Source organism: Balaenoptera physalus, assembly GCF_965194825.1.
Source record: "Balaenoptera physalus genome assembly, chromosome: 1".
NCBI lineage: Eukaryota > Metazoa > Chordata > Mammalia > Artiodactyla > Balaenopteridae > Balaenoptera > Balaenoptera physalus.
Window position 1 is genome coordinate 61,503,420 of NC_138882.1, and position 23,171 is coordinate 61,526,590.

The 23,171-nt window shown below is 38.2% G+C and overlaps 1 protein-coding gene across 2 annotated transcripts; it reads right to left on the reverse strand.

Annotated features, from left to right (window-relative positions):
• Positions 1-71: 71 nt before the first annotated feature.
• FMO3 (flavin containing dimethylaniline monoxygenase 3) lies at positions 72-22,691 on the reverse strand. Of its 2 annotated transcripts, none has more exons than XM_082438207.1 (9): positions 22,504-22,691; positions 21,398-21,629; positions 12,061-12,249; positions 10,887-11,049; positions 10,494-10,636; positions 9,512-9,711; positions 4,923-5,278; positions 2,629-2,701; positions 72-1,928 (listed from the first exon to the last, which is right to left on the reverse strand). In XM_082438207.1, the coding sequence occupies exons 2-9, from the start codon at positions 21,527-21,529 to the stop codon at positions 1,586-1,588; spliced, it is 1,599 nt and encodes a 532-aa protein (XP_082294333.1). In that variant the 5' UTR covers positions 21,530-21,629; positions 22,504-22,691; the 3' UTR covers positions 72-1,585. The 2 variants fall into 2 exon arrangements, with proteins under 2 accessions (XP_082294333.1, XP_082294332.1); XM_082438206.1 differs by having other exon boundaries at positions 21,398-21,535; positions 22,504-22,690.
• Positions 22,692-23,171: the final 480 nt, after the last annotated feature.

Here is a 23,171-nt window from a genome sequence, read left to right on the forward strand (position 1 = left end):
TTCATAAGCCAATTAATGTTTACAAAAACTTAAAGAATCATATGAGGAAGAATAAAAGAAACTGTATCATATCAATTTTAATCTTCAATTTATTTTGCATACTAGCATTTATAACATGAAACAAAATAAAGTTTATGTGCTGTATTTAATTTGTTTACTTGATTCCATTTAGGCCACAGAGTTTCAAGAAAAGTTCTGTTTCACTTGGGAATATTTGGGAATACTTCACATCTTGTGAGAAGACCTTAAAAGCAGAATGTTATTTTGCTACCTTAAACAATTAGGAAAAGGGAACGATTTAAAGTTGTGTACAACATCCATAATAAATCTTAGCTCCAAAGATTAAAATATCAAGAGAATTTAAAAAAAAAAAGAAAAGAAGAAAGTGTTAGAGAAAAATGTGATCTCCTCCTCCTCTTGTTGCTCTAATGGCTTCAGTTAGAAATTTTGTAAGGAGTATTTCATAAGGAGTATGGATTCCAGGATTTTGTAAGGAGTATTTCATCTAAAGAAGCATAATAGAGAAAGGAATAATGAATAAGAAAGATAAAATGGTATTTCCCCCCAAATTTGTGACTGTCCTTTTATAACCAAGTATAGCACAAGATTTTTATTTTAATAAAGTTTGTTTGGGAAAAAAAAAAAAGAAATGAAGGTGTAGTGAGAAATATGGAGTTTCACAACATGCAGAGCCCTCTGGTGGCTGGTGATGCTGACAGATTATTTTATCTGCTCCATAATGTCAAACGTGAAAATCTGTAACTATCAAAATTTAATTGTAACATGTAATAATACTTTAAAAAATAAAATTTTAGATTTATTCTGGCACCCCATTCTATAAGGGTATATAATTCTATATGATTTATATCAGGTTTTATTAGGCTTGGGTCATAGCTTTGGCTAAATATTTAATTTTTTAAAAGACTGTCCATTCAGTTAAAAGGTATATTTGGTGCTCTACTCATTATTATTGTTATTGTTGTCATTATTTTGCTGCTACATGTTGGAAAGTTGGTTCCTTATTGAGAATCTAAATAAAATGAGTTACTTCTTGCTAACTTTCATTATAAATGGGGTCTCCATGCTATGTTTCTTGTCCAGGGGAGAGGAGGAATCGCCTGGAGGACAGAAATAGAATATGATAGCCAAATTCTCCCCTTGATCCTGCAAATAGTTTGTAGAAGTAGGCTGGGACTATCATATTGCAACTACTCTGCTTAATCTGCTCTTTGTTTAGATTTGAAATACATATTTCAAACATTGTTTAAGGAGAAAAGGAATCATGTCAAATGTTTCAGGAGATGATTTAGGTTAGAGATAAAGAGCATATATCTAATTATGAAATGTTATGGAACTGTTATGGAATTATGAAATGTTAGTGGAACCTGAAGAGAATTGATTAATGCTCTTCAGATCATGACATGGTTCTTACAGGAGCTTATTTAAAAGCCTAGAAATAGTACTGTCTTACTGACTAATGCCTGCTAAATAGGAAAGTAGGAGGTGTGAAATTCCTAATTTTTAAATAGCAAAGTTTCTTCCCAGGTAGTGTTAGTTACTTTCAGAACCCTAGATGGAATGATGATTAGAACAACACAAGGAAAGCAGCAATTGACAGAACAGAAATAAGAACGGGCCTGAACCAACTGCAAAATAAGCAAGGCTTCAGAGGACTCCCAACAATTCTTGTCGTCGTGGGTTTCAATATCCGGTCCCACTGGGTCAGGATGGCATTTCTGGCTCCTGGCCACTTCCCCGGGCCCACCAGCCTAAACTGATATGAGCTGCAAGGGCCAAAGTAAACCTCCAAGGCCAACTTTGGATCTGTGAGAAACAGCCATGGGATGTTGGGCTTTGCCCCAATGAAGGAGGCAAGTTCATCCATATAAACGATATAATCCGTCTGTATGGTATCGCTTTTGCCAAACCTAGGGGTGGGAGAGGAAACAAGGCTGTGGTCATCCACGCTTTGTGCAGGAACAGGAACAGGGAAAATGCCTCACACCTTTTTATCCATGGGAATCAACATCTATCCTTTGTGTTGGTAAGGGGACTATTGCCCATTATCCTGTACTTTGTAGTTGTTACTAAAGGACTTTCATACTGATCTCATTTGGACATTCCACAACACCGCAAGGCAGCTGAGAAAGGCAATTTTATTCACATTTACAAATAGGTAAATTGTCTCTTGCTCAAGTGAGGTTATTACTTCATGGCCACTGAGCTAATTAGTGACAGAGGTAGGGCTGGAGCCCATTTCTTCTGACTAGTTCTCATTTTATTAGAGCCATCTGTTGGAAGACATCCTTTACATCTTAGAGGATTTATGGGCTAGAAAATTGAAGTCCACATCCACATGTTCCCAAACTCCTCTGACTTCTAATCTTTCTGGGTTTCCTTTCTATGACATATTGCAGGAGCTATGGAGGGTTAAAACAGGATTTAGTGAGGTATCAGGTGCAAAATAGATCCTGGATATAAATATTTGTTGAATGGCTGAATTTAGCTCATAGCTGTCACCGTAATGACCTCACTCAGGGCCATTTAAAACTAAAATAGTTCCAAGTATTCACAAATTCTGCTTTTTCTATGAAAATTCTAGATCCCCTTTACAATAGCTGCTCTTACCATTTGAGCTTTTTCCCCATTTTTTCATCAATATCATTCATCATGTCCTTGACAGAAGGCAAAGTGCAGGTTCCTATAAAAAGGGAAAGACATGATAGTAGTTAAATAAGTCTGCCACAGAACCAGCTTGCAATGTTTCCTTTTTAATAGTGAGTTATGAATCACATTAGTATTTCCAAATTTTTTGTCACTGTCTAGCAAAATAAAATTTTGAGACAAACATACAGGCCATTCCCAATCTTCTCAGTGATGATACTTGTCACAATAATTAAAAGCCATTACCCAAATAGTCTTTTATCTTTGTATCTTTGCACTTAAACCAGTTATCGGATTTAAAAAATCAGTTTCAAAATATTAGATTATATATTCTAATCTCTCAGCTTTATTTTTAAGTATGTTATCTAATAAATTATAGCCAAAGGTAAATAGGCATCTCTTTTTTAAGATTTAAGAAAAAAAAATCTTCATAGGAAGTTATCTTGCTTTGCCAGGAAAGGGAATTTACAGCAGATAAGATAGAGAATTTAGTGAAGCCGCAAGGTTCTCTCTGAAAAGCCAATAGCTCCTGAATGAGACTGAGGATATGTACTGTCCACAAGTCACCAAGGATATAGGGAAGTCCCAGGAGACTAAATCTGAGTTGGGGCTGCCCCAAGATTTCAGGCTCTTTCTGGCACCAATTTACAGAATTCTCTGAAATCTAGACCCAAACTTTTGTACCCAGAGATGCTTCAAATTAGTGTGGTTTCTTTGGCAATTCTGGGATCACCTGGAACAAGACTAGAACTCCCAGCCTAGCTCTGATTGCTCAAGACCTACAATGACTTGCCTAACTCCCTATTCCTGAAATCCTTACAGGCAGGATCACGTGAACAGTCTGTAGACATGGCCTTGTTTCAAACCTTGGAACTCATTCTGTTCTTGGGCAGGAGGAGAGATGGAGAAGAGGCTATATTCTATAGCCCACCAGCTATTGCCATTGGGCTGCTTGTAGCTGACCCCTCTATCCTGGTACCCTGGTTCCCCCAAATTGGATTGTTTGCCTTATCTTCCATTTCCCCTAAGACCTGAGTCTTTGCCTTGTGCATCAGTTCTCTATTGATTGGGTATCTGCCTTGTCTCCTTTCTTCAGAGCCCAGGTTACAACTCTTGTCCACACAGAGAGTAAGTGTCCCACATTTTATTGCCAGTCTCTTTGAACCTGAACCCTGAGCTTAGCTCTTTCTAAGTAGAATTTCATGCCCTCACCTTCCTGGCTGCTGTCTCACTGTAGTAACATCATCCTGCAACACATCTCTGCTTGGGAACCGGGGAGTGAAGGAGATTCAGAGAGATCACTGATATGAAGGACTGTAATGGTGTGGATAGTAGCCTGGTGGTGGGCGATGATGCAGGCTATGTAGTTGTAGGTTCCAACCACCAGTATAAAAGAACATTAAACCCCAGCAAGTCAGGTAGGACTGGAAGCCTTAGATGTGGCTTCAAAGGAAGCAGACCAGCTAAGATTCCTTATCCATAAGTTTCATACCTTTAAGACCAACTAAACTTTGCACACTAAACTTTGACATCTCTATCTGTTCTTTAACCATGGCCCTGTTTGGTCTTATTATCTGAATTGGCCCATGACTGCATTTAAAGGTTAGTGTGAATCTGATCCCAGTGCCTAGGGCTGGATGATGCTGCCTGCCTTCTTTGCTTGGCCCCAATCAAGTTTGTTGTTTCCTTTTTCTTTTTAAAATACAGGGATTTAGTATTCCTTAAAGACTGACTGTCTACCACACCAAGTGCTTTCTGCTTCTAATGATCCATGGCAGGGAAGAAAATAGAGCAGGAAATCCACTTCCTCTCTAGCAATGATAATTTTTTTTCATGACTGTGGATGTTTAAAGTTGGCTGGATATTGGCTTTGAAACATCTGTTATTAACCTTTCAAGAAATGTCATTCTATTGAGTTTTGAAATCTTAATTTTATAAAGTTGTCATGCGTTTAAGATGAGAAGCTCTGGTGTTCTCAAGTTTAATGAAAGGTCTTGGGTAATTAACAGTTCTAAGGAGTTATAAATCGCAAACTACTCCTTGAATAATGTCTTGTACTATTGTTTATGACAACCCAATGTAATATATTTTTAATTGCTTATAAAATATAGTACCAAAAATGTAGAATTGTAGATTCTGGAAACTGGATGGGACCTAGGATTTGTCCCTTGTTATTAGGATTATTGTTTTCACAAAGACTCGAAGCCATTCTCATTGGCTTCCATCTTTCCCATCAATGAACTTCTTTGTCTACTTACCCTTTATTACTTGCACTGCCCAGCGAGACTGCAAGTCAGTTGTGGGGATGACAGCTCCAAGGGACTGGACAAGGCCGATCACTGCCATGGTTGGCTTCTCCAGTGGAGGCGGGAAGATGCCTTTAAATAAGGTGACCTCGTTGTCTCTGCTCTTAATGATGGAGTCATCAAGGAAGGGGTAGGCATAACTATAGCCTGTTGCAAAGATGACACAGTCAATGGCCTCAAACACTGTCCCATCCTCAAAAATGGCCGAAGTCTCTGTAAACTCCTTCACATTTGGCTTAACAGTCACAGTGCCACATAGAATGCGAGCCGGGAGCTCATCATTGAACACGGGCTCTTTCCTCAGGGTGCTGTATGGAAAACAGAGATGACCATTAGAACAGTAACATTTCCTGTTTCTTTTATTGGTCCATAATAATTAATTAATGATTGTTAATAGTTAATTAGTAAGGAAGGAGAAAATGACTCAAGATTTTTTAATGTGCCATGGAGTGTCACCAATATGGTTGAAGAACAAAACTAATATAAGGCAACATTGTGGAGTAAGAGAAGTTGTTTTTTTGCTGATCCCTTCTCTATTTCCTGTGATCTTTCTCTTCTCTTCCACAGAGCTCTCTCTAAATCCCAGAATAAGCACCCAGGCCCTTTCCCCTGTTAAAACCTATATCAGGGAAAACTCTTAAAGTCAGAGTACCCGGGTCTTAAATTTTTTTCTTTGCTACTTATCAACTGTGAACCTTGATCAAATTAAGTTTTCTTAATTTCTCTTGCCTCATCTTTCTCATCTGGAGTGGCAATAAAGTTATACCTACCGCAGGTCATTGGGAGACCTAAGTAATATAAAGAATTTGGTGTAGCTTGTAGCACATACATAGTGCTCGAAATGTTAGCCATTATTCTTAACATAGCATACTCCAAAGTGGTCATTGTGATGTAAAGAAGATCAAATAGGTGGAAGGAAGCCAAAGGTGGGAAGACTGCAGTCAGGTTCTATCATAAAATGTGAATTGTGAGCCCCGTGCAGACAAAGGCACAAGTCAGGTGAGGGAGGGAGCATCTAGGAATTTAAATAAGGCCAGGAGAAGGAAGAGGCCACTGGAAATCTGGAAAGAGAGAGCTTCTGATTACTTTTTATTCAGTAATATCTCTAGTGAGTGCACATAAATCTGAACTTAGGCGTGAACTGAATAATGTTGAAGGAAAAGACTTTGTTCCTATAGGACGGTGAGAGCTGTGAGAGAGCCATAGGTAGACTCCACTGGGGAGGAAACTGAGCCAGACAATGAGATTGGTTGGAATGCTGATTGGAAAAAGGCTGGATTCAACTGCTCAAATTACCTCCCATTTATCTTAAACCCACTGCCATGTTGAAACTTCTTTTGTCAAGGTTACCAGGATCTTCAAGCTGCCAGATCCCATGGTCTACTCTTACTTCTCATTTTACTCAACTTATTAGCAGCATTTGACACACTTCATGGTGTCCTCCTCCATGAAACACTGTCTTCATTTTGCTTTCAGGTCATCACTCACTCTTGATTCCTTTCTATCTACCTCGCTATTCTTTCTCAGTGTCTCCTGCTGAATTCTTCTCCTCTTCCTGACCTCTAAACGATGATGTGCCCCAGGACTCAGCCCTCATACCTTTTGTTTTCTCCATCTCCATTCATTCTTCAAGAGACGTCATCTAGTTTTCATTTCTTTAAATACTATCTATATTCCGATCAGTCCACATTTTTGTTGTTGTTGTTGTTTCAGTTCACACTTTAAACTTATGGTTTGAATGTCTCTTCTGTCTTGTGTATCCCACTGCTTTTCCACATTCTTCTGTGTGAATGTCGAATAGACATTCCAACTTTGATACGTTTAAAACTAAATTTCCGCTCCTCCCATGGTTTTCCACGTCTCAATAGATGTCACCTCCATCCTTGCCCTCTTGATCAGATCAAAAGTCTGGAAGACATCCTTGACCCTTTTTTTGCTTTCACGTCTGTTATTCAATCTAACAGAAAATCCTGTTTGGGTTTACCTTCAAACTGTATCCAAAATCTGACCCCTTCTGAGCACTGACGATCCTACTTCAAGCCACCTACCCCTCTCATATGGATTTTTGACAATAGCCTCTTTATTTATTTATTTATTTATTTTATACAGCAGATTCTTATTAGTTATCTGTTTTATACATATTAGTGTATACATGTCAATCCCAATCTCCCAATTCATCACACCACCACCACCACCACCCCTGCTTCCATACATTTGTTCTCTACATCTGTGTCTCTATTTCTGCCTTGCAAACTGGTTCATCTGTACCATTTTTCTAGATTCCACATATATGCGTTCATATACGATATTTGTTTTTCTCTTTTCTGACTTTCACTCTGTATGACAGTCTCTAGGTCCATCCACGTCTCTACAAATGACCCAGTTTCATTCCTTTTTATGGCTGAGTAATAGTCCATTGTATATATGTACCACATCTTCTTTATCCATTCATCTGTCGATGGGCATTTAGGTTGCTTCCATGACCTGGCTATTGTAAACAGTGCTGCAATGAACATTGGGATGCATGTGTCTTCTTGAATTATGGTTTTCTCCGGGTATATGCCCAGGTAATGGGATTGCTGGGTCGTATGGTAATTCTATTTTTAGTTTTTTAAGGAACCTCCATACTGTTCTCCATAGTGGCTGTATCAATTTGCATTCCCACCAACAGAGCAAGAGGGTTCCCTTTTCTCCACACCCTCTCCAGCATTTGTTGTTTGTAGAATTTCTGATGATGCCCATTCTAACTGGTGTGAGGTGATACCCCATTGCAGTTTTGATTTGCATTTGTCTAATAATTAGTGATGTTGATCAACTTTTCATGTGTCTCTTGGCCATTTCTATATCTTCTTTGGAGAAACGTCTATTTAGGTCTTCTGCCTATTTTTTGATTGGGTTGTTTGTTTTTTTAATACTGAGCTGCATGAACTGTTTATATATTTTGGAGATTAATCCTTTGTCCTTTGATTCATTTGCAAATATTTTCTCCCATTCTGAAGGTTGTCTTTTCATCTTGTTTATAGTTTCCTTTGCTGTGCAAAAGGTTTTAAGTTTCATTAGGTCCCATTTGTTTATTTTTGTTTTTATTTCCATTTCTCTAGGAGGTGGGTCAAAAAAGATCTTGCTGTGATTTATATCAGAGAATGTAAACTCTTAGAGGAAAACATAGGAATAATGCTCTTTGACGATAGCCTCTTACCTAGTGTTTCCACTTCCTTCCTTGACCTACCCACCTATAATGAGTGATGACCATAACAGCCAAAGTGATCTCTTCAAATTAACTTAGATCTTGTCTTCAATTTACTCAGATGCCTGCAATGTCTTCCCACTGCATTCAGAGTAAAGGCCAGACTCCTTACAGTGGCCTACAAGACCCAATGTCAACTGGCTATATTGATGTCTCTGGTTTCATTTCCTGCTACTCTCCCCAGCCATCTTCTCCAGGAAGAGAAGCTCATTGTAGTTTGTTGAACATACCAGTCATACCCCTGAAGAGGTGATGTCCTAGCTGTTCCCATTGTCCAGAATGCTCTTCTCCAGATATCCTCATGGCTCATTTTCTCATCTCCTTCAGGAATTTGCTTAAAAGTTTTCTCAGTGAGACCTCCCCTGCGGAGTGTTTAAAATTGTCCTGATGGCACTCCCTGTTACCCTTGCTTGCTTTGTTTTTTCTCCCTGATACATGTCACCATATGATTTTCTGCTATTTGTTTATTGTCTGTTTCCCACTACTAGAATGTGGGACAGCGATTTTATGTGTTTGTTCACTGCTATATCCACAGGATTTAACACAGGTCCTGGCACATAATAAATGCTTAATAAATATTTGTTGAATTAGTGAATTAACTTTGATGTAAACAGCTTATAACTTGGGTTTTTCACCCACGTCAAAGTAATTTCTTATCATGTGACTGGCTTGGGGGATGTTATAGGAGAGAGTGAGGAGACTGAAGATGTAAACATTGTGGCCATAGTTCAGTGCGAGGGCTCCATTAAGGGGCAGGTGAGGAGAGTGAAGCACAGGGAAAGTTCTGCTTTGCTTAACTTAACTTTGTCATTAAGAAAGAGGCAGTAGAGCAAGGTGGCTAAGAGTGAGGGACTCTGGAGTCAGCAGATCTGGACAAGCCTTTAACTTCCTGGCTGTGTGGCTTTGGTAAAGTTAACTACATTGAACCACAGTTTTCTCATCTCTGAAATGAAGATTATAACAGAGCCATCCTCATAGTTGTTGTGAAAATAAAGGGAGATAATGAGTATCAGAGACTCTGACATGTATTAAGGGCTTAAAACGTGTTGACTATTATTATCATAACTCTAGGGACTAATTCCTGAGGTACTGATATTATATAACTTTCCAGCTGTGCAAATCTGGTAAGGAGGATTGTGAATAGGAAAATACCCCTAACTTTTGCAATTCTTTATCCTCTGAAATGTGAGAGGTGATTACTTCACTTTGATTTGTTTAAGGGTTACAACACACATAAGGGTTGTTGACACTGAAATAAAAATTAGCAGGCATAACATGTTTAACTCTGCTTTACCCATTTAAAGGCATCAAGCCATAGTTCTCATGCTTGAATCTTGCGTTCATTTGCTTCACGTACCACCAGTCAGAGATGACTGTTGGTAAGTTGTTCTTGAGGAAGGTTTCAAATCGAGTGATAAACATCATGTCCCATGGATAGCCACCATGCCAGACCCGGCTCATCACCCAGGAGCCACTTCTGGAGCTGACGATGACCTTAAAGAACACCATTTCAACCATTAAAGTGGTGACCATTTGTACTGGATATTGCGATATATCCCCCAGATCTGCCTTTAGGAATGGAGTTATTAAAACAGCTTCTGGGAGTGTTGCCAGAAGGCAACCCTGAGCTGTCAGCCCTCTTTGGCAGTTACTTTGGTAACTTATACTCTTTTTGGATTCCGTGCATTCAGTGACTGGTTAATGGAAGGATATAAAGGCCCAGCCTCTCACTTCAACTAGAGACAATTCTAAAGGACTCTCCTAGCTTCAGAGTAAATAAAGGAAAACTTCTTTCCCTTCCCTCAGAGGTATTCATCCAGAGAGCTCTCCCAAATAAACTTCCTGCACTATAATCTACATCTTAGGATCAACACTCTGTCGTACTCCTCCAGGCAAATTTTCATATTTTAATCAAATCTTCTCTGGTGTTGATGACCAATAACTGAATTCTACTCATATTTCTTCTAGTGCTTGTGCTTATCTGATGACCCCAAAATGATCCCATTAGTTTCAGAGGAATTTACTGGACACATGTTAGACACTAAATGTCCCAAAGAAGAAGATTGTTGAATGACAACATCACTCCTTGCTGATGTTCTGCCTTTGCCATATCAAGCTATTTAAAATCTCACAAGTTACCAGGGAAGTTGAGCTATATGAAACACTACTTAGTCTTCCTATCAAGCACCTTGCTCTTCTCCCGTTTCATTATCACACCTTTCAAATGGTGTGTCTGTCCCTTTAAAGATAGTTCCCTTAGTATCTGGGAGGCGTACCTGTTCAGCTGTGTGGCTGAGTTCTGAGGCAATATCACAGCCCGAATTTCCCAGGCCAATCACCAGGACTCGCTTCCCCTTGAATATTCCTGGTTCTTTATAGTCCCAGCTGTGCAAGCATTTGCCTTTAAAAAGTTGTAGACCTGAGTGAAAAGTGGGAAACATATGAATCATTTGATTTTCATTTAAAAAACTGCTATAACAGATCTTGTGGGTGAATATAGTTGCAGTAATCTGGAATTTTAGCACACCAGGTATGTTAGATACAATAGAAGCATATTTTAATTTAATGTGTGCTTTTATAAGTTGTACTTTTATATATGTAAGAAAGACATTATCAAGGTTATTCATTCATATCAGATTTGTAGATGGCACCCTAAATTTTGGCCTTACCTGGAAAGGACTCTTTTGGTAGGTTGGGGTACACATGATGTCCAGAACAAATCATTACAGCATCAAAGACAGCTGATTCTTTTTTACCATCCTTTTCAGTGGTAACGTCCCATTGGCCAGTGACTGAGAAATCAGGACGTTTACTTACACTGGATACAAGTGTCTAAGAGAAACATAGAAAGATAGCCTTCTTTTTTTCTATGCTAACAGGTAGGTTTGGCACCAACTTGATCAAATAGGATGAAAAAATCTTTAATAGGGGCTTAGGAAAAATACTTAATTCATTATGAAGGTACATATTACAAATTCAAAATTCCTTCAGAATAATTCAAAACATTAAATGGTCTATATGTTTTTTATCCCCACATGGTTCCTTGTGTATGACCAGTATTTTCTGCAGTAGAAGAGTGATTCCTTTTGGAGCTATGACAGTGAATTGAATCATAGTTTACAAGAGGCATGTAGCACATGTAGTAAATAATCTGGTGGCCAATAATTTTTGTAGTAACAACTATTTCCTAATGTATTTCATTAGTCATTTTATTTTTAACATTATTGTCTTAAAATGAAAGATGTTGTCTATATTCAGAGCATAAGTTCTTCTCAAATTTCAGTGTGCGTAAGGATTACCTGAAAAACCTTAGGAATCAGGATCGGGCCTGCAGCCCAGGGAGGGAGCTGTGAAGGAGGAAAGGTTCCTACACCTTGGGAAGGCTCCTCACCAGTGGAGAAATTAGAGTGGATGGCGGGGGAGTTTCAGAGCCTAAAAGGGGAAAGCAGCCCCAGCCCCAGCTTATTTTCTAATATAAGCATTTAAGCTTATAATTTTCATGAAAGTTTTGCTCTCTCTGCTTCCCACAAATACCAATATGTAGAATTTAAATTATCATTCAGCTCTAAATATTTTAAAATTTCCATTGCAATTTCTTTTTTGACCCATACATTGTTTAGGGAAAAAGAGCTCTTAAATTCATGGAATGTGGTCAAGTTTTGTAAATTTCCTACGTATTCTTGAGAAGAATGTATATTCTCTAAATCTAGGGTCAGAGAAGCCACATCATTAAAAACGTTGACAAGTAAGAAAGAGACACTGAAAGGAACTAATGGGAATCTACTAATAAAAAGAAAATTCCTCACAGTAATGCCCCGAATTAATTTCTTGATAATATCTTACCTTAAGTTGAATGTATCTCAGGAGGTTCTTTTCTTTGGCAAACGCAGTGATGTATTCCTGGAGCTTACTGTTATGCATAAAGTTGGGAAAGTCATCAGGAAAAGGGAAGTCTGGAAAACATGTCATCTCTTTGGAAGAGTTGGTAAAGACTGACCGATAAATGCTGGCCCTGCCTTCCTCGGCATGGTCCTGTGAAAGTATGGTTTTAAATGGAAGAGAGTTTGTAAATGAGTATACTTATCACGGTCAGGGCCAGTTCCAAATAATTACCACTCATTTTCAGTCGGCCTTTACCCACAAGTAAGTGAAATAAGATGAGGCATAAATTAACTTCACTTAAACAATTTGATGATAATCAAAGGAACTTAGAATGTGGAAAAATGTATCTTTCTTAATATCTTTGCTTTTCTAAGGGAAACAAATTCTGAATTTCATCATGTCCTTTAAAGAACATGTAACTGGAATAATTTTATTCCTTTTAGCCATTAAATACAGTGGTAGATATTTTCCAAAATTCACCCATGCATGATTTCAATGTGTCAACACATAAGCATGGGCAAACAAAATGTGATATATACATACGATGGAGTATTATTCAGCCTTAAAAAGAAAGGAAATTCTGATATATGCTGTGATAGGCATTAACTTTGACGACATATGCTAAATGAAATAAGCCAGTCACAAAAAGATAAATACTGTATAATTCCACTTAGCTGAGGTAACCTGAGTGATCACATTTATAGAGACTGAAAGAGCGGTGGTTGCCTGGGACCAGGGAGAGGAAGGAATCGAGAGTTATTGTTTAATTTCTGTATTATTTTACTTTGGGAAGATTAAAAATGTTCTGGAGAGGGATGGTGGTATGATTGCACAGTAATGTGATTTAACTTAATGCCACAGAACTATGCACTTTAAAATGGTTAAACAGTAAATCTTTATTGTGGTTTATTTACCACAATGAAAAAAATTTCCTTTAGCATGTCATGAGGTAGTTCTGGTGGATTAGATCATGATATTTTCTTATGTACCTAGGGCAGAGAGAAGTTTGGTTATGTTTAGAACAGTGTTTTTCAAATGTTTTTGACCATACCCTATAGTTAGTAATATATTTTATATTGCAACCCAGTGCATGCACACACACAAACACACACACAGTGGGGACAAAAGTTTTATGAAATAAATCATTTTAAACAAGTTGAGTTGCACACATACTTTCTATACATTCCATTTAAACATGCAGATTGATTCATTAATTTATATCATAGCACACTAATGAGTCATAATCTCCAGTTTGAAAAACATTGGTTTAAGCGAACTGGGTAAGGAGAAAGGGGAATAGAGGCAGAAAAAGGGGTAATGGTGGATTACCTAAATCCTAAGCTTTATTCTGGAATTCTGAAATTAACATAACCTTCTGTTAGATAGATTGAGGGGAACACTGAGGGAAGAGGGGCTTTTGTTTTCACATTTGAAATTCTGGTAAGATATCAGAATAGATATCAAAGGCTCCCCCTGAACCAACCTGGGTAGGGGGACGTTGACACAGGAAAGTCAAGTAGCAATGATTAGGAAGAGGTAGGATGTTAGTTTAGCTCTCTTGAACCCATTCAGTTTGAACAAAACATAGGAGTTCCTGCTTGCTCCCAACAGGGATGCAGAAATTATCTGAGAATCTTAGTGGGTAGTTTACCAGAGAGTTGCCATGGAAGAAGCTAAGCGACATTTTAGGAGAGATGCAGAGTGGACCACTTGGGTCAGGGACTCAGTGAGAAAATGGGACCTGACAAGTGAGGTCTATTCAGCAAGGAGATTCAGTGGCTCCTGATTAAGCTAAGAGAGGACAGTCTCCAGGTTCATCAACTGCTGTCTTACCCTCTTGAAGGATGAGTGTGAATGGTAACCAAATAGAATAGAAACATCAGGAGACCAGAGAGGCCAGAGGACAGTCCCAAGACCTGTGTTTGAATCTGGGAAACTTTGGCTTTCCTTTACCACAAGATCATTTAAGTTCTCCTTCTCCATAAGCCCAGATACAATTTTGGAAACAGCTGAGGGGCAAGGAGGGGACCTGAAAGACTGAGTATTGATCCAAAAGAGACCTAGAGATTAAGCTGTGCCAACTGGGGGTACTCCTTGTGTGTTAGAATGCTTTTATGCTTCTCTCTATGTAATTCTGGATATTTGTCTGTTGTCCTATTTATGCTAGACATAAACGAGTGACCTGAACACTTAGTAGTCTAGTATTACTTACTGACAAAACATTGCAAAATATCAAGAACTCATAGGAGAAAATGGGAGAGGATCTCCCAGGACAGAGTGAGAGTTTTAGGGTTCGCTGACATGCTTCATGACTTTCCCTCAACTTATAACATGAGGCATTTGGTAGACAGAATTTTAAGAGTGACCCTTAGTGCTCTTCATCCTTGTACAGTCATTTGCCCTCTGAGTATGGGTGAAACCTGTAAATATCATATCACTCAAAGTATGAGGAGGATTCAGCTTGTTGTTCTTGGCGTTGAAGATGGAGGGTGCCATATGCCAAGGAATACTAGCAGCCTTTAGGAGCTGAGAGGTATCCCAACTTACAGCCAGCAAGGAAACAAAGACCTTAATCTTACCACAGCAAGGAACTGAATTCAGTCACCACCCTGTATGAACTTGGGTGCAGATTCTTCCCTTGTGCCTCCAGATAAGGGCCCTGCCCAGCTAGCAGCTTATTTTTGACCTCGTGAAACCCTAAGCAAAGAACCTAGCTGAACTATGCTGTACTTCTGATCTGTACACCTGAGAGTAATAAATAAGTGTTGTTCTGAGCTGCTAAAGTTTGTGGTAATTTGCTATGCAGAAATAGAAAACTAATACAAGGCCAAAGGTAAGGTTTTGGAGCAAGCCAAAGTCAGGGAAAATTATGTAATGTAACAACAAGGGAGGAGTTTCATATAATAAAAATGATGCAAACCTTTGAGACAGGTTTGAGGTACTTTTGCAACTTTGGTTGCTTCAGGGTAATATTCAGTAAATCCCCCTAGCAATGCTGAGCTGATTGGTCTTCAGTTTTTCTTGGGTTCCGAAAAGGCCAGGATTAATGAGAGAAGAGTTGCAGCATCAACTAACCGCATCATTTGTGACTTGCTTAAAAAAAAAAAAAAAAAAAAGCACAAAAATATGTCATGGACATCTTACTATTCCTATTTGGTATTATAGTGTATCTCAGAGCCCATGTTTATAGACTGATTCTTTTAAGTTGATCATATAAGAAGTTCATAAGAGAATGACTGTAGAGTCATAAATTGCATTTTCAAATATAAATTTTTTGTGGGGCAAGTGTTCAACAAAGAACCAAACCTTGGTTATTTATGGAAGTAGCTTTATTTATTTATTTTTGATTACTAAAGTAATCCAGACTTCTGATTAAACATGAAAGATTATATAGATGCATTAAACTCTTTTTCCACTAAAATTACTGTAAAGGTATCAGAGGTATGAACCCACAAGAAAAGAAAAAGAAAAAAAAAATAAAAGCAAACAAGAAATAGCAACAATATTTTGAAAGTAGAACATAGATGCATGAGTGATAACTGACTTAACAGACCAAAGAAAGGTGAAAGCTAAGACTAGATCTAATCAACTGGGAATCTGGATCAAATAATGATACTCTAAGACATTCAAGGTCTACAATCTTTTACTTCACATATATAATTTCTCAGAAAACTACTGAGGATGTACTCTCATATAGTCTACTAAAATGAGAGAATAAACAAAATAGTAGAAAGATAAGGTTTCCAGAAAATAGGGTTACCCAGGGTAAAGCAGTGTAGCTAGCCTAGGGAAAAGAAGGAAGACAATCTGAAAGTATCTTTAAGAGATAGTTGAGAGAAGAATTAAGCTGGTGAAACACCTTGTGTGTTTAAACATGTTGAGAGGAGAATCAGAATTCTGTGGGATGGCCTGGGGTTTGAATTAGAGATAGCATTTATAAAATTAAACCAACAAAGGACACAAGGCAGTTATTAGCTCCAGTGAAAACAAAAAGTTATTTAAGAAAGAAAATATAGCAATGAACAGTATTTACATGGTTATAATAATATAAACATGAAGGTTTACTTAAACAAAAAGAATGGTATAACTATATGAACAAGAGAAGATGGAAAATCTTGTAAATGGGTGTGTCTTTTGTTTGAAATATTCTAAGGGATTGTTGTTTGTACATAGCACCAATCAAAAAAAATTCTATAAATACAGAGGAAGTTACAAGAAATGGGTCAAAAATGAATATGGTGAAACAGAGAATTCAAATTTAGCCTAAAAGAGGCCAGGTATTAGAGTAAGAGGAGATAACAGTGTTGCCTGACTTTCTAATTTTTCAAAAGAAGATATATCCCTAGATTTTTATGTGAAATATCATGATTTTAAAATAATGGATCAAAAAATTTAAAAAATGTATAGATCAAATAAAACAGAACAGCTTTAGTATAAAAAGAGCCAGTTTGCTAACTCTAAAACATGCATAAACTATTGATTTTTGTCTAGTAATTCCAACCTCATTGTATTATCTTATTTTTTACAACCATTTTCCAATTGATGTCCTTCATGGTATAAAATCAGATAGACAGTAACTGATAATTTTTCCTCCTTTCCAGTTTCTCTTTTTTATTATCAATCGCTTGTCTTATTGAATTGGCTCAAACTTCTAAAAGAACATTAATCAATAGATCTTTAAGAGAGAGCTTAAAAATTTCCTGGAGGCAGTATTTTCCATCATTTTGTTATAAATTTCTATTTTATTGTATTGGCAACAGAGAATTTCATTTTATTTATATATTTTTTCAAAAAATTTGAGGCTTTTTGGTTGAGTCAGTTTTAGAAATATTCCATGGGCACTTGAAAATAAGGCATATTTCATCTTTTTATAGTGTTTGTTGTATATCAACTAGTGACAGACCAAAGTGCAAGATGTAATAGTTGTTAAGCTACTATTTGACCAAAACTATGATCCTTAAAAAATAAAATAACAAACTAAACATTAGTCTAATTCCTAAGATTGCACTTTCAAATTTAAAGAGCCAATAAAACCCCAAAAGAGGGGCTTCCCTGGTGGCGCAGTGGTTAAGAATCTGCCTGCCAAAGCAGGGGACACGGGTTCGAGCCCTGGTCTGGGAAGATCCCACGTGCCGTGGAGCAAATAAGCCAGTGTGCCACAACTACTGAGCCTGCGCTCTAGAGCCTGTGAGCCACAACTACTGAGCCCGCATGCCACAACTATTGAAACCCGTGCACCTAAAGTCCGTGCTCCACAACAAGAGAAGCCACGGCAATGAGAAGCCCGCGCACCGCGATGAAGAGTAGCCCCGCTCGCCACAACTAGAGAAAGCCCACGCACAGCAATGAAGACCCAACGCTGCCAAAAATAATAAATAAATAAAGTTAAAAATTAAAAAAAAAATACCTAAAAGGGGCTCCAGAGAAAAACATTTCTTTCCTTAAAAAAATTAACATTGTTTTCTATCTGAAATGATGTTCCCTCTGATGAAAGATCAAACTATAGATCTCTATGTAGAGTTGCCAGTTCATAATGAAAAGTAATGAGCACTAGAAATTTAGAATTAGGGCTCATATAACTCAAAATTTCAGGCCCATAGAATATAAAGTTTTAGTTTAATACTAGAATATTCCAATCACATCAAAAGCCAATGTGGCTGTGGCCTTGTTCTTGACAAGTAATTCAGTGGTAGATTAGTTGCCAAGTTTGCATCAGAAAGCAATGTGATCTTGAAATATGGCATGAGTTTTCTGCTGCTCCCTTGGGTTGTTGACTCTGCTAGTGTGCATTTGGGATGCAGAGGTGGAGGAATTCATAGCTTTGGGTGAGTTTAGGAAGCTTGATAGTGATTATAATTAACACAAGGAGAGACTGAATATTAAAGATCAAATAGATACATAGGCTAGAAAAAAATCAGGGGAAGTGAACAATGGGTTGTATGCCCAGAAAAAAAGAGACTTTATTCATGACACTTCAGGCCAAAATACAGTTTACTCACATATTGTTTGGGGCACTCCTGAGAAAGAAAGACCTTTCCCCTAGACGTGCATCCTAGTCACAACGTACTTTATTTTCTCAGCGATCAGAGCAGGTGAGGGAAATATATCATCTTGCCTTTAGATCAGGGTTAGAAGAAAGAACTAGAAGAGCTATAGGAAAGTGCTATAGGAAACAGCTACAAAAGTTTGGATTATCTGCACTTCACCCTTTTTACACATAGCTAATATTTGGATCTCTCTGAAAGAAAAAAAAGTGGAGAGAATGTAAAGTGCTGTCTTTAGAAACTAAAGATAATGAAAATACAAAATTTAACCTGATTTTATAATATAATCCCATGATGTGAATTCTAGGTATACTGCTACAGACTCCTAGAGGTATTGGAGAAACACTGCAAGTCACAACATCATTTGCAATCTTTAAGTCCTCTCACAGAGGTGAAATAGTTTGGAAACTCCAAATAACCAAGTATATTAGTTTCTGTTAGCTTCGTGAGGCTATTATAATAAATTACCACAAACTTGACAGCTTGAAAAAACAGGAATTTATTCCCTCATGATTCCAGAGACCAGGAGTTGGAAACCAGTATCACTGGGCCTAAATCAAAGTGCTGGCAGGACCACGTTCATTCCAGAGGCTCTAAGGGAGAATCATTGTCTCTTCCAGCTTCTGGTGCATGCCAGCATTCCTCGGCTTTTTTAGCATCTTGAGGCCACCTGTATTCCTTGGCTAATGTCCCCTTTCTCCATCTTCAAGGTCACAGCATAGCATCTTCAAATCTCTCTTTCTGATGAGGTTGCATTTTCTTTTCTATCTTTGTGTATCAAATCTCTCTCTGCCTCCCTATTTTAGGGGTTTATGTTATGGCATCTTGGGCCCACCCAGATGATCCAGGATAATCTCATCATCTCAAAATTCTTAATTTAGTCATGTCTGTAAATATCCTTTGTCTTTATTAGGAACATTTACAGGTGCTAGAATTAAGACCTGATATCTTTGAGGATGCCACTGTTTGAAAAGCCTACCCCAGTCCACTGTCAGGCCCCTAAGGATTCACATTTATCCCACATGCCAAATACATTCACTTCAGCCCAACATCCCCACAGTCTCAATCCACTGCAGCATCAAATCAAGTCCCAAATCTCACTTATATATCATCAGCTTAAAAGTCCTAAATCTCATCATCTAAATCAGGTATGAATGAGACTGAGTATGATTCACCCTGGGATAAAATTCTCCATTTCTGGACCTGCCAAACAAGGAAACATGTTGTCTTCCTCTAAAATACAGTGATGGGACAGGCATAGGGTACCCGTTACAAATGTTCCCATTCCAAAAGGAAGAAAATGGAAGGAAAAAAGGAGTCACCAGTCCCAAGCAATTTTGGAATCCAGCAGGGCAAGTTTCATTAGGTTTCAAGACCTGGTAATAAGCCTTTGTGTCTCAAGGCTCCAGCCTCTGTGTTTGAGGTTCCAGCCTCTAGGGTAAATTTTCTTTTTCTTGAAGAGCAGCACATATTTGCAGCTGCATAGTTTATCACTCTATGATGCTAGGTTCAAATTTTTAAAGTCTTTCTTGAGCAACAAGAGAGGCAGTTGCTCTCAAAAGCTATATCAGCAGTGTCTTTCTTCAGCAATGCTTTGCAAAGTAAGTTTTTATTTATTTATTTATATTTATTTATTTTTGGCTGTGTTGGGTCTTCGTTGCTGTGCGCGGGCTTTCTCTAGTTGCAGCAAGCGCGGGCTACTCTTCGCTTCGGTGCACGGGCTTCTCATTGCAGTGGCTTCTCGTTGCGGAGCATGGGCTCTAGACGCACGGACTTTAGTAATTGTGGCACATGGGCTCAGTAGTTGTGACTCACGGGCTCTAGAGCGCAGGCTCAGTAGTTGTGGCACATTGGCTTTGTTGCTCTGCGGCATGTGGGATCTTCCTGGACCAGGGCTGGAACCTGTGTCCCCTGCATTGGCAGGTAGATTCTTAACCACTGAGCCATCAGGGAAGCCCGCAAAGTAAGTTTGAATATGAGGATTTGGTTAAGATCACTGTGTAGAAGACTTGCCTGCTCAATAAGCCACTTGTTGAAATGTCACCCAGCAGTTTAAAAAGGGGTTAAGAATTCAGGCTGGAGAGACAAGTCAGATTGAATTGGGGTCTTGTCTTTACCATTTACCAGCCATTTATCATTTTCTTTTCTTTTTAAGCTTCAGATTCATTTGTAAAAGGGAAAAACTCATACCTAGCTTATAGGATTATTATAAAGACTGAATTAAATGGGAAAGGTGTTTGGCATATAGAAAGTGCTCAATAAAATAGCCCTAAGATTCATCAGTGTGCTAATCTGAAGATCTGTCAGCACATTCCAGTGACACACTGGGCTCCACAATGTTATAAAAGATACTGCATGTTTTGAAGAGTTCTTTACAGCCTAGAAAATATCTACATTAATAAGAATAATTCTCATATCTTTATAATATTTAAAGAGCTGTCACAAACACTGTCTCCTTAAATACAACCTTTTATTAAGGTATAAAGTTTAATACTAATTTTGCATTTGAGAAGGAAATGGTGGCTTAAAAAGGGTTAATGATCTTCCTATGTTTCCATATGTGTTAATGGTTTATCAGAAGAAGAAGAAGAAAACAGGAGTAGGCTTAGCCAGACAGCATTCCTAAGGTTGGAGACACTGAGGGAGTTGGGGGCACAAGGCAGCCCACACACCCGATGATATGCTTGTCAGACAACACAGGAAGTGATTTGTCAGCTTACAAGCATGTCTGCTGATGGAATCCTTAATATAAATGCATAGAAGTAAAAAGTCATTGAAGAACTTCAAATCAGTGTGTCCTATTCTTGGTCCCTCTCGTAGCTATCTCACGAATTATGCGTTTTGGGCAAGACCGAAGTCAGCACCTGAAATCTTAAAATCTGTGGTCTGAATCACTAAGAGGATGTTCCAGAACCTCAACAAAAGAATGGAAAGAGCCGTTGCTTTTTAAATGAATAACTCATGTAATTCCATTACATAAACCTAACCAATATTTGACCATGGATTTTATCCCCAGGTGGCTCACTTATTAATGATTTATTGGAGTTGAGCTCTGTACACAGAGACTAACCAGCCCACTATCTCATTTACTTTTGAAGTAAGTAAGGGACTTACTTTCCAACCTGCTTCTGATGTTGTGCTTCATAGAGTGAGTGTAACTGCCATGACAGCTTGTTTGGAAGGCTGTGTTCAAGCAATGTGCTCTCACACTTCCCATCTCACTCCCCAGTCTACTGCAGTGGCGTCCCACTCACCGAGAATTTCCACAGGCCCCCGATGTCTTCGCCCTTCTCAAAGCAGGTGGGCTCCAGCCCCTCTTCCAGGCAGCTCCTGATGGATGCCAAGCCACTGATGCCAGCTCCAATGATGGCCACTTTCTTCACCATGGTTGCCTGTGCAAAGGCCCAGGGAACATTTCCAGCAACAGTATTGCTGAAGACTCATTTTTGGATTTTTTTTGGTATCACTTTTTGGCTTAATAAGAAACTTTGTTTTTGCACCAAGGAAAGCAATATTAAAAGAAAATAGATCAGAACTTTTTTTTAGTCATCTAACTACACTTTGCATTTCTCTTTAATTTCTAAAGAGAATATTTTTTCCTCCCCAAAAAAACACTTTGTTTTCAGTCAACTCTCCAAAATTAAGAGGCTGATGATCTGGCAAAATATTTGTCTTCTTTGCCTTTGGCCCTTTGTCATGTACTCTGTACTAGAGACAGTAAATGGGAGAAAGAGGAGATTCACCGCTAAAACACATATACACACACTTATACCCACAAACATTTATGTATGTATGAATGAAGAAACAAATATATATATGTATGTATATAAATGCGTATACATACACACATATAAATACACACACATATTTATTTCTTCTTTCTACTTTAACATAAACCTTGAGGAATAAGATCTGGTTATATCTGTGTTTCGGTATGCCAGGAAATCACCCTCTTTTCTCCCCTAATAATGTTCTTCACCTTCTCAATTAAAAAGAAAAGTCAAGTCTCTTTATCTAAAAACAACTTCTTCCCACTAGCTGCTACCCTCCACCCCCATTCTTTTGTAAAAAAAATTATGTTTCCTAATCTTTTCCTATTCCTGACCATGTTTTTAGACCTGACTATTACTTTTCTCTGTTTTTGTCTTTTTAGACAAAATCACATAGATATGCAGAGAAGTAGATTTGGATGACAAAAATCATAATCCTTAATTCTCAGAAAATAAAAAAAGATCTACTTGAATTATATGTCATTCTCATTTTGGCCATATTTGGTACAAATATAGCATGCTCCTTCTCCATTTACCAATCCCACTCTCCTCCCTCTCAAATCATTACAGTATCACCCTTCTTTTTCTACCTTTTCTTTATCTTCTGTTCTTCTGAAGGTTTAAGTCTTGTCCAAGATATTTGGGCAGTTTGAAAGAAAAAATGCTTCCCTGAACCAGCACTCTAGGGGGGATTATTGCAAAATGGGAGGAGTTGCTCTTAAAGAGGAACTCATTTCCCAGTCCTCCAGCAAGTGAGGACACCATCAACTCCCTGCCAAGGGTGGGCTCTGCTCTAGTCTCTTGGCTGCCCAATCCCTGCTTTCCCTTTAGTCCTAGTAAACCCAATCTACTGCTTACACTCCTGGACTCTTGGCCTGGGACACAGGCATTTGTCCCAGATAAATGACTCTGCAGTTTTCTGCTCCATTTTATGATGTGTTATTCAAAATTTACCTTATTTTTCTCATTTCTAATTCTTCTCTGGGTATCTCATAGTAGCCCCCCAATACTGTTGAAAACTAGCTGTTTAATTGAGATATCCCAGCAGTGAAGATGGGTTTTCTCTCCTTCCTCTTATCCTCTCTTTGGACCTTTGTGGTCAAAGGCCTAGACTTCTCAAATTTGTATTTCTTTGATTCTGGTCAGTGTGTAGTCATGCAAAAGATCAAATTCCATAAACTGATCCATTAGCACCAGGTAAAATTATGTTGGTGATGAGACTAAATAAACTGCCCTTAACTTCCGGTCATGAAGTATA

Coding starts and splice junctions, on each gene's coding strand:
- FMO3 (XM_082438207.1), bottom strand. CDS start 21,529: ATGGTGAAGAAAGTGGCCATCATTGGAGCTGGCATCAGTGGCTTGGCA. Junction 10,637..10,886: donor ACCAAAAGAGTCCTTTCCAG/GTAAGGCCAAAA, acceptor CTTTTCACTCAG/GTCTACAACTTTTTAAAGGC. Junction 5,279..9,511: donor GGCTTGATGCCTTTAAATGG/GTAAAGCAGAGT, acceptor TTTTCCATACAG/CACCCTGAGGAAAGAGCCCG.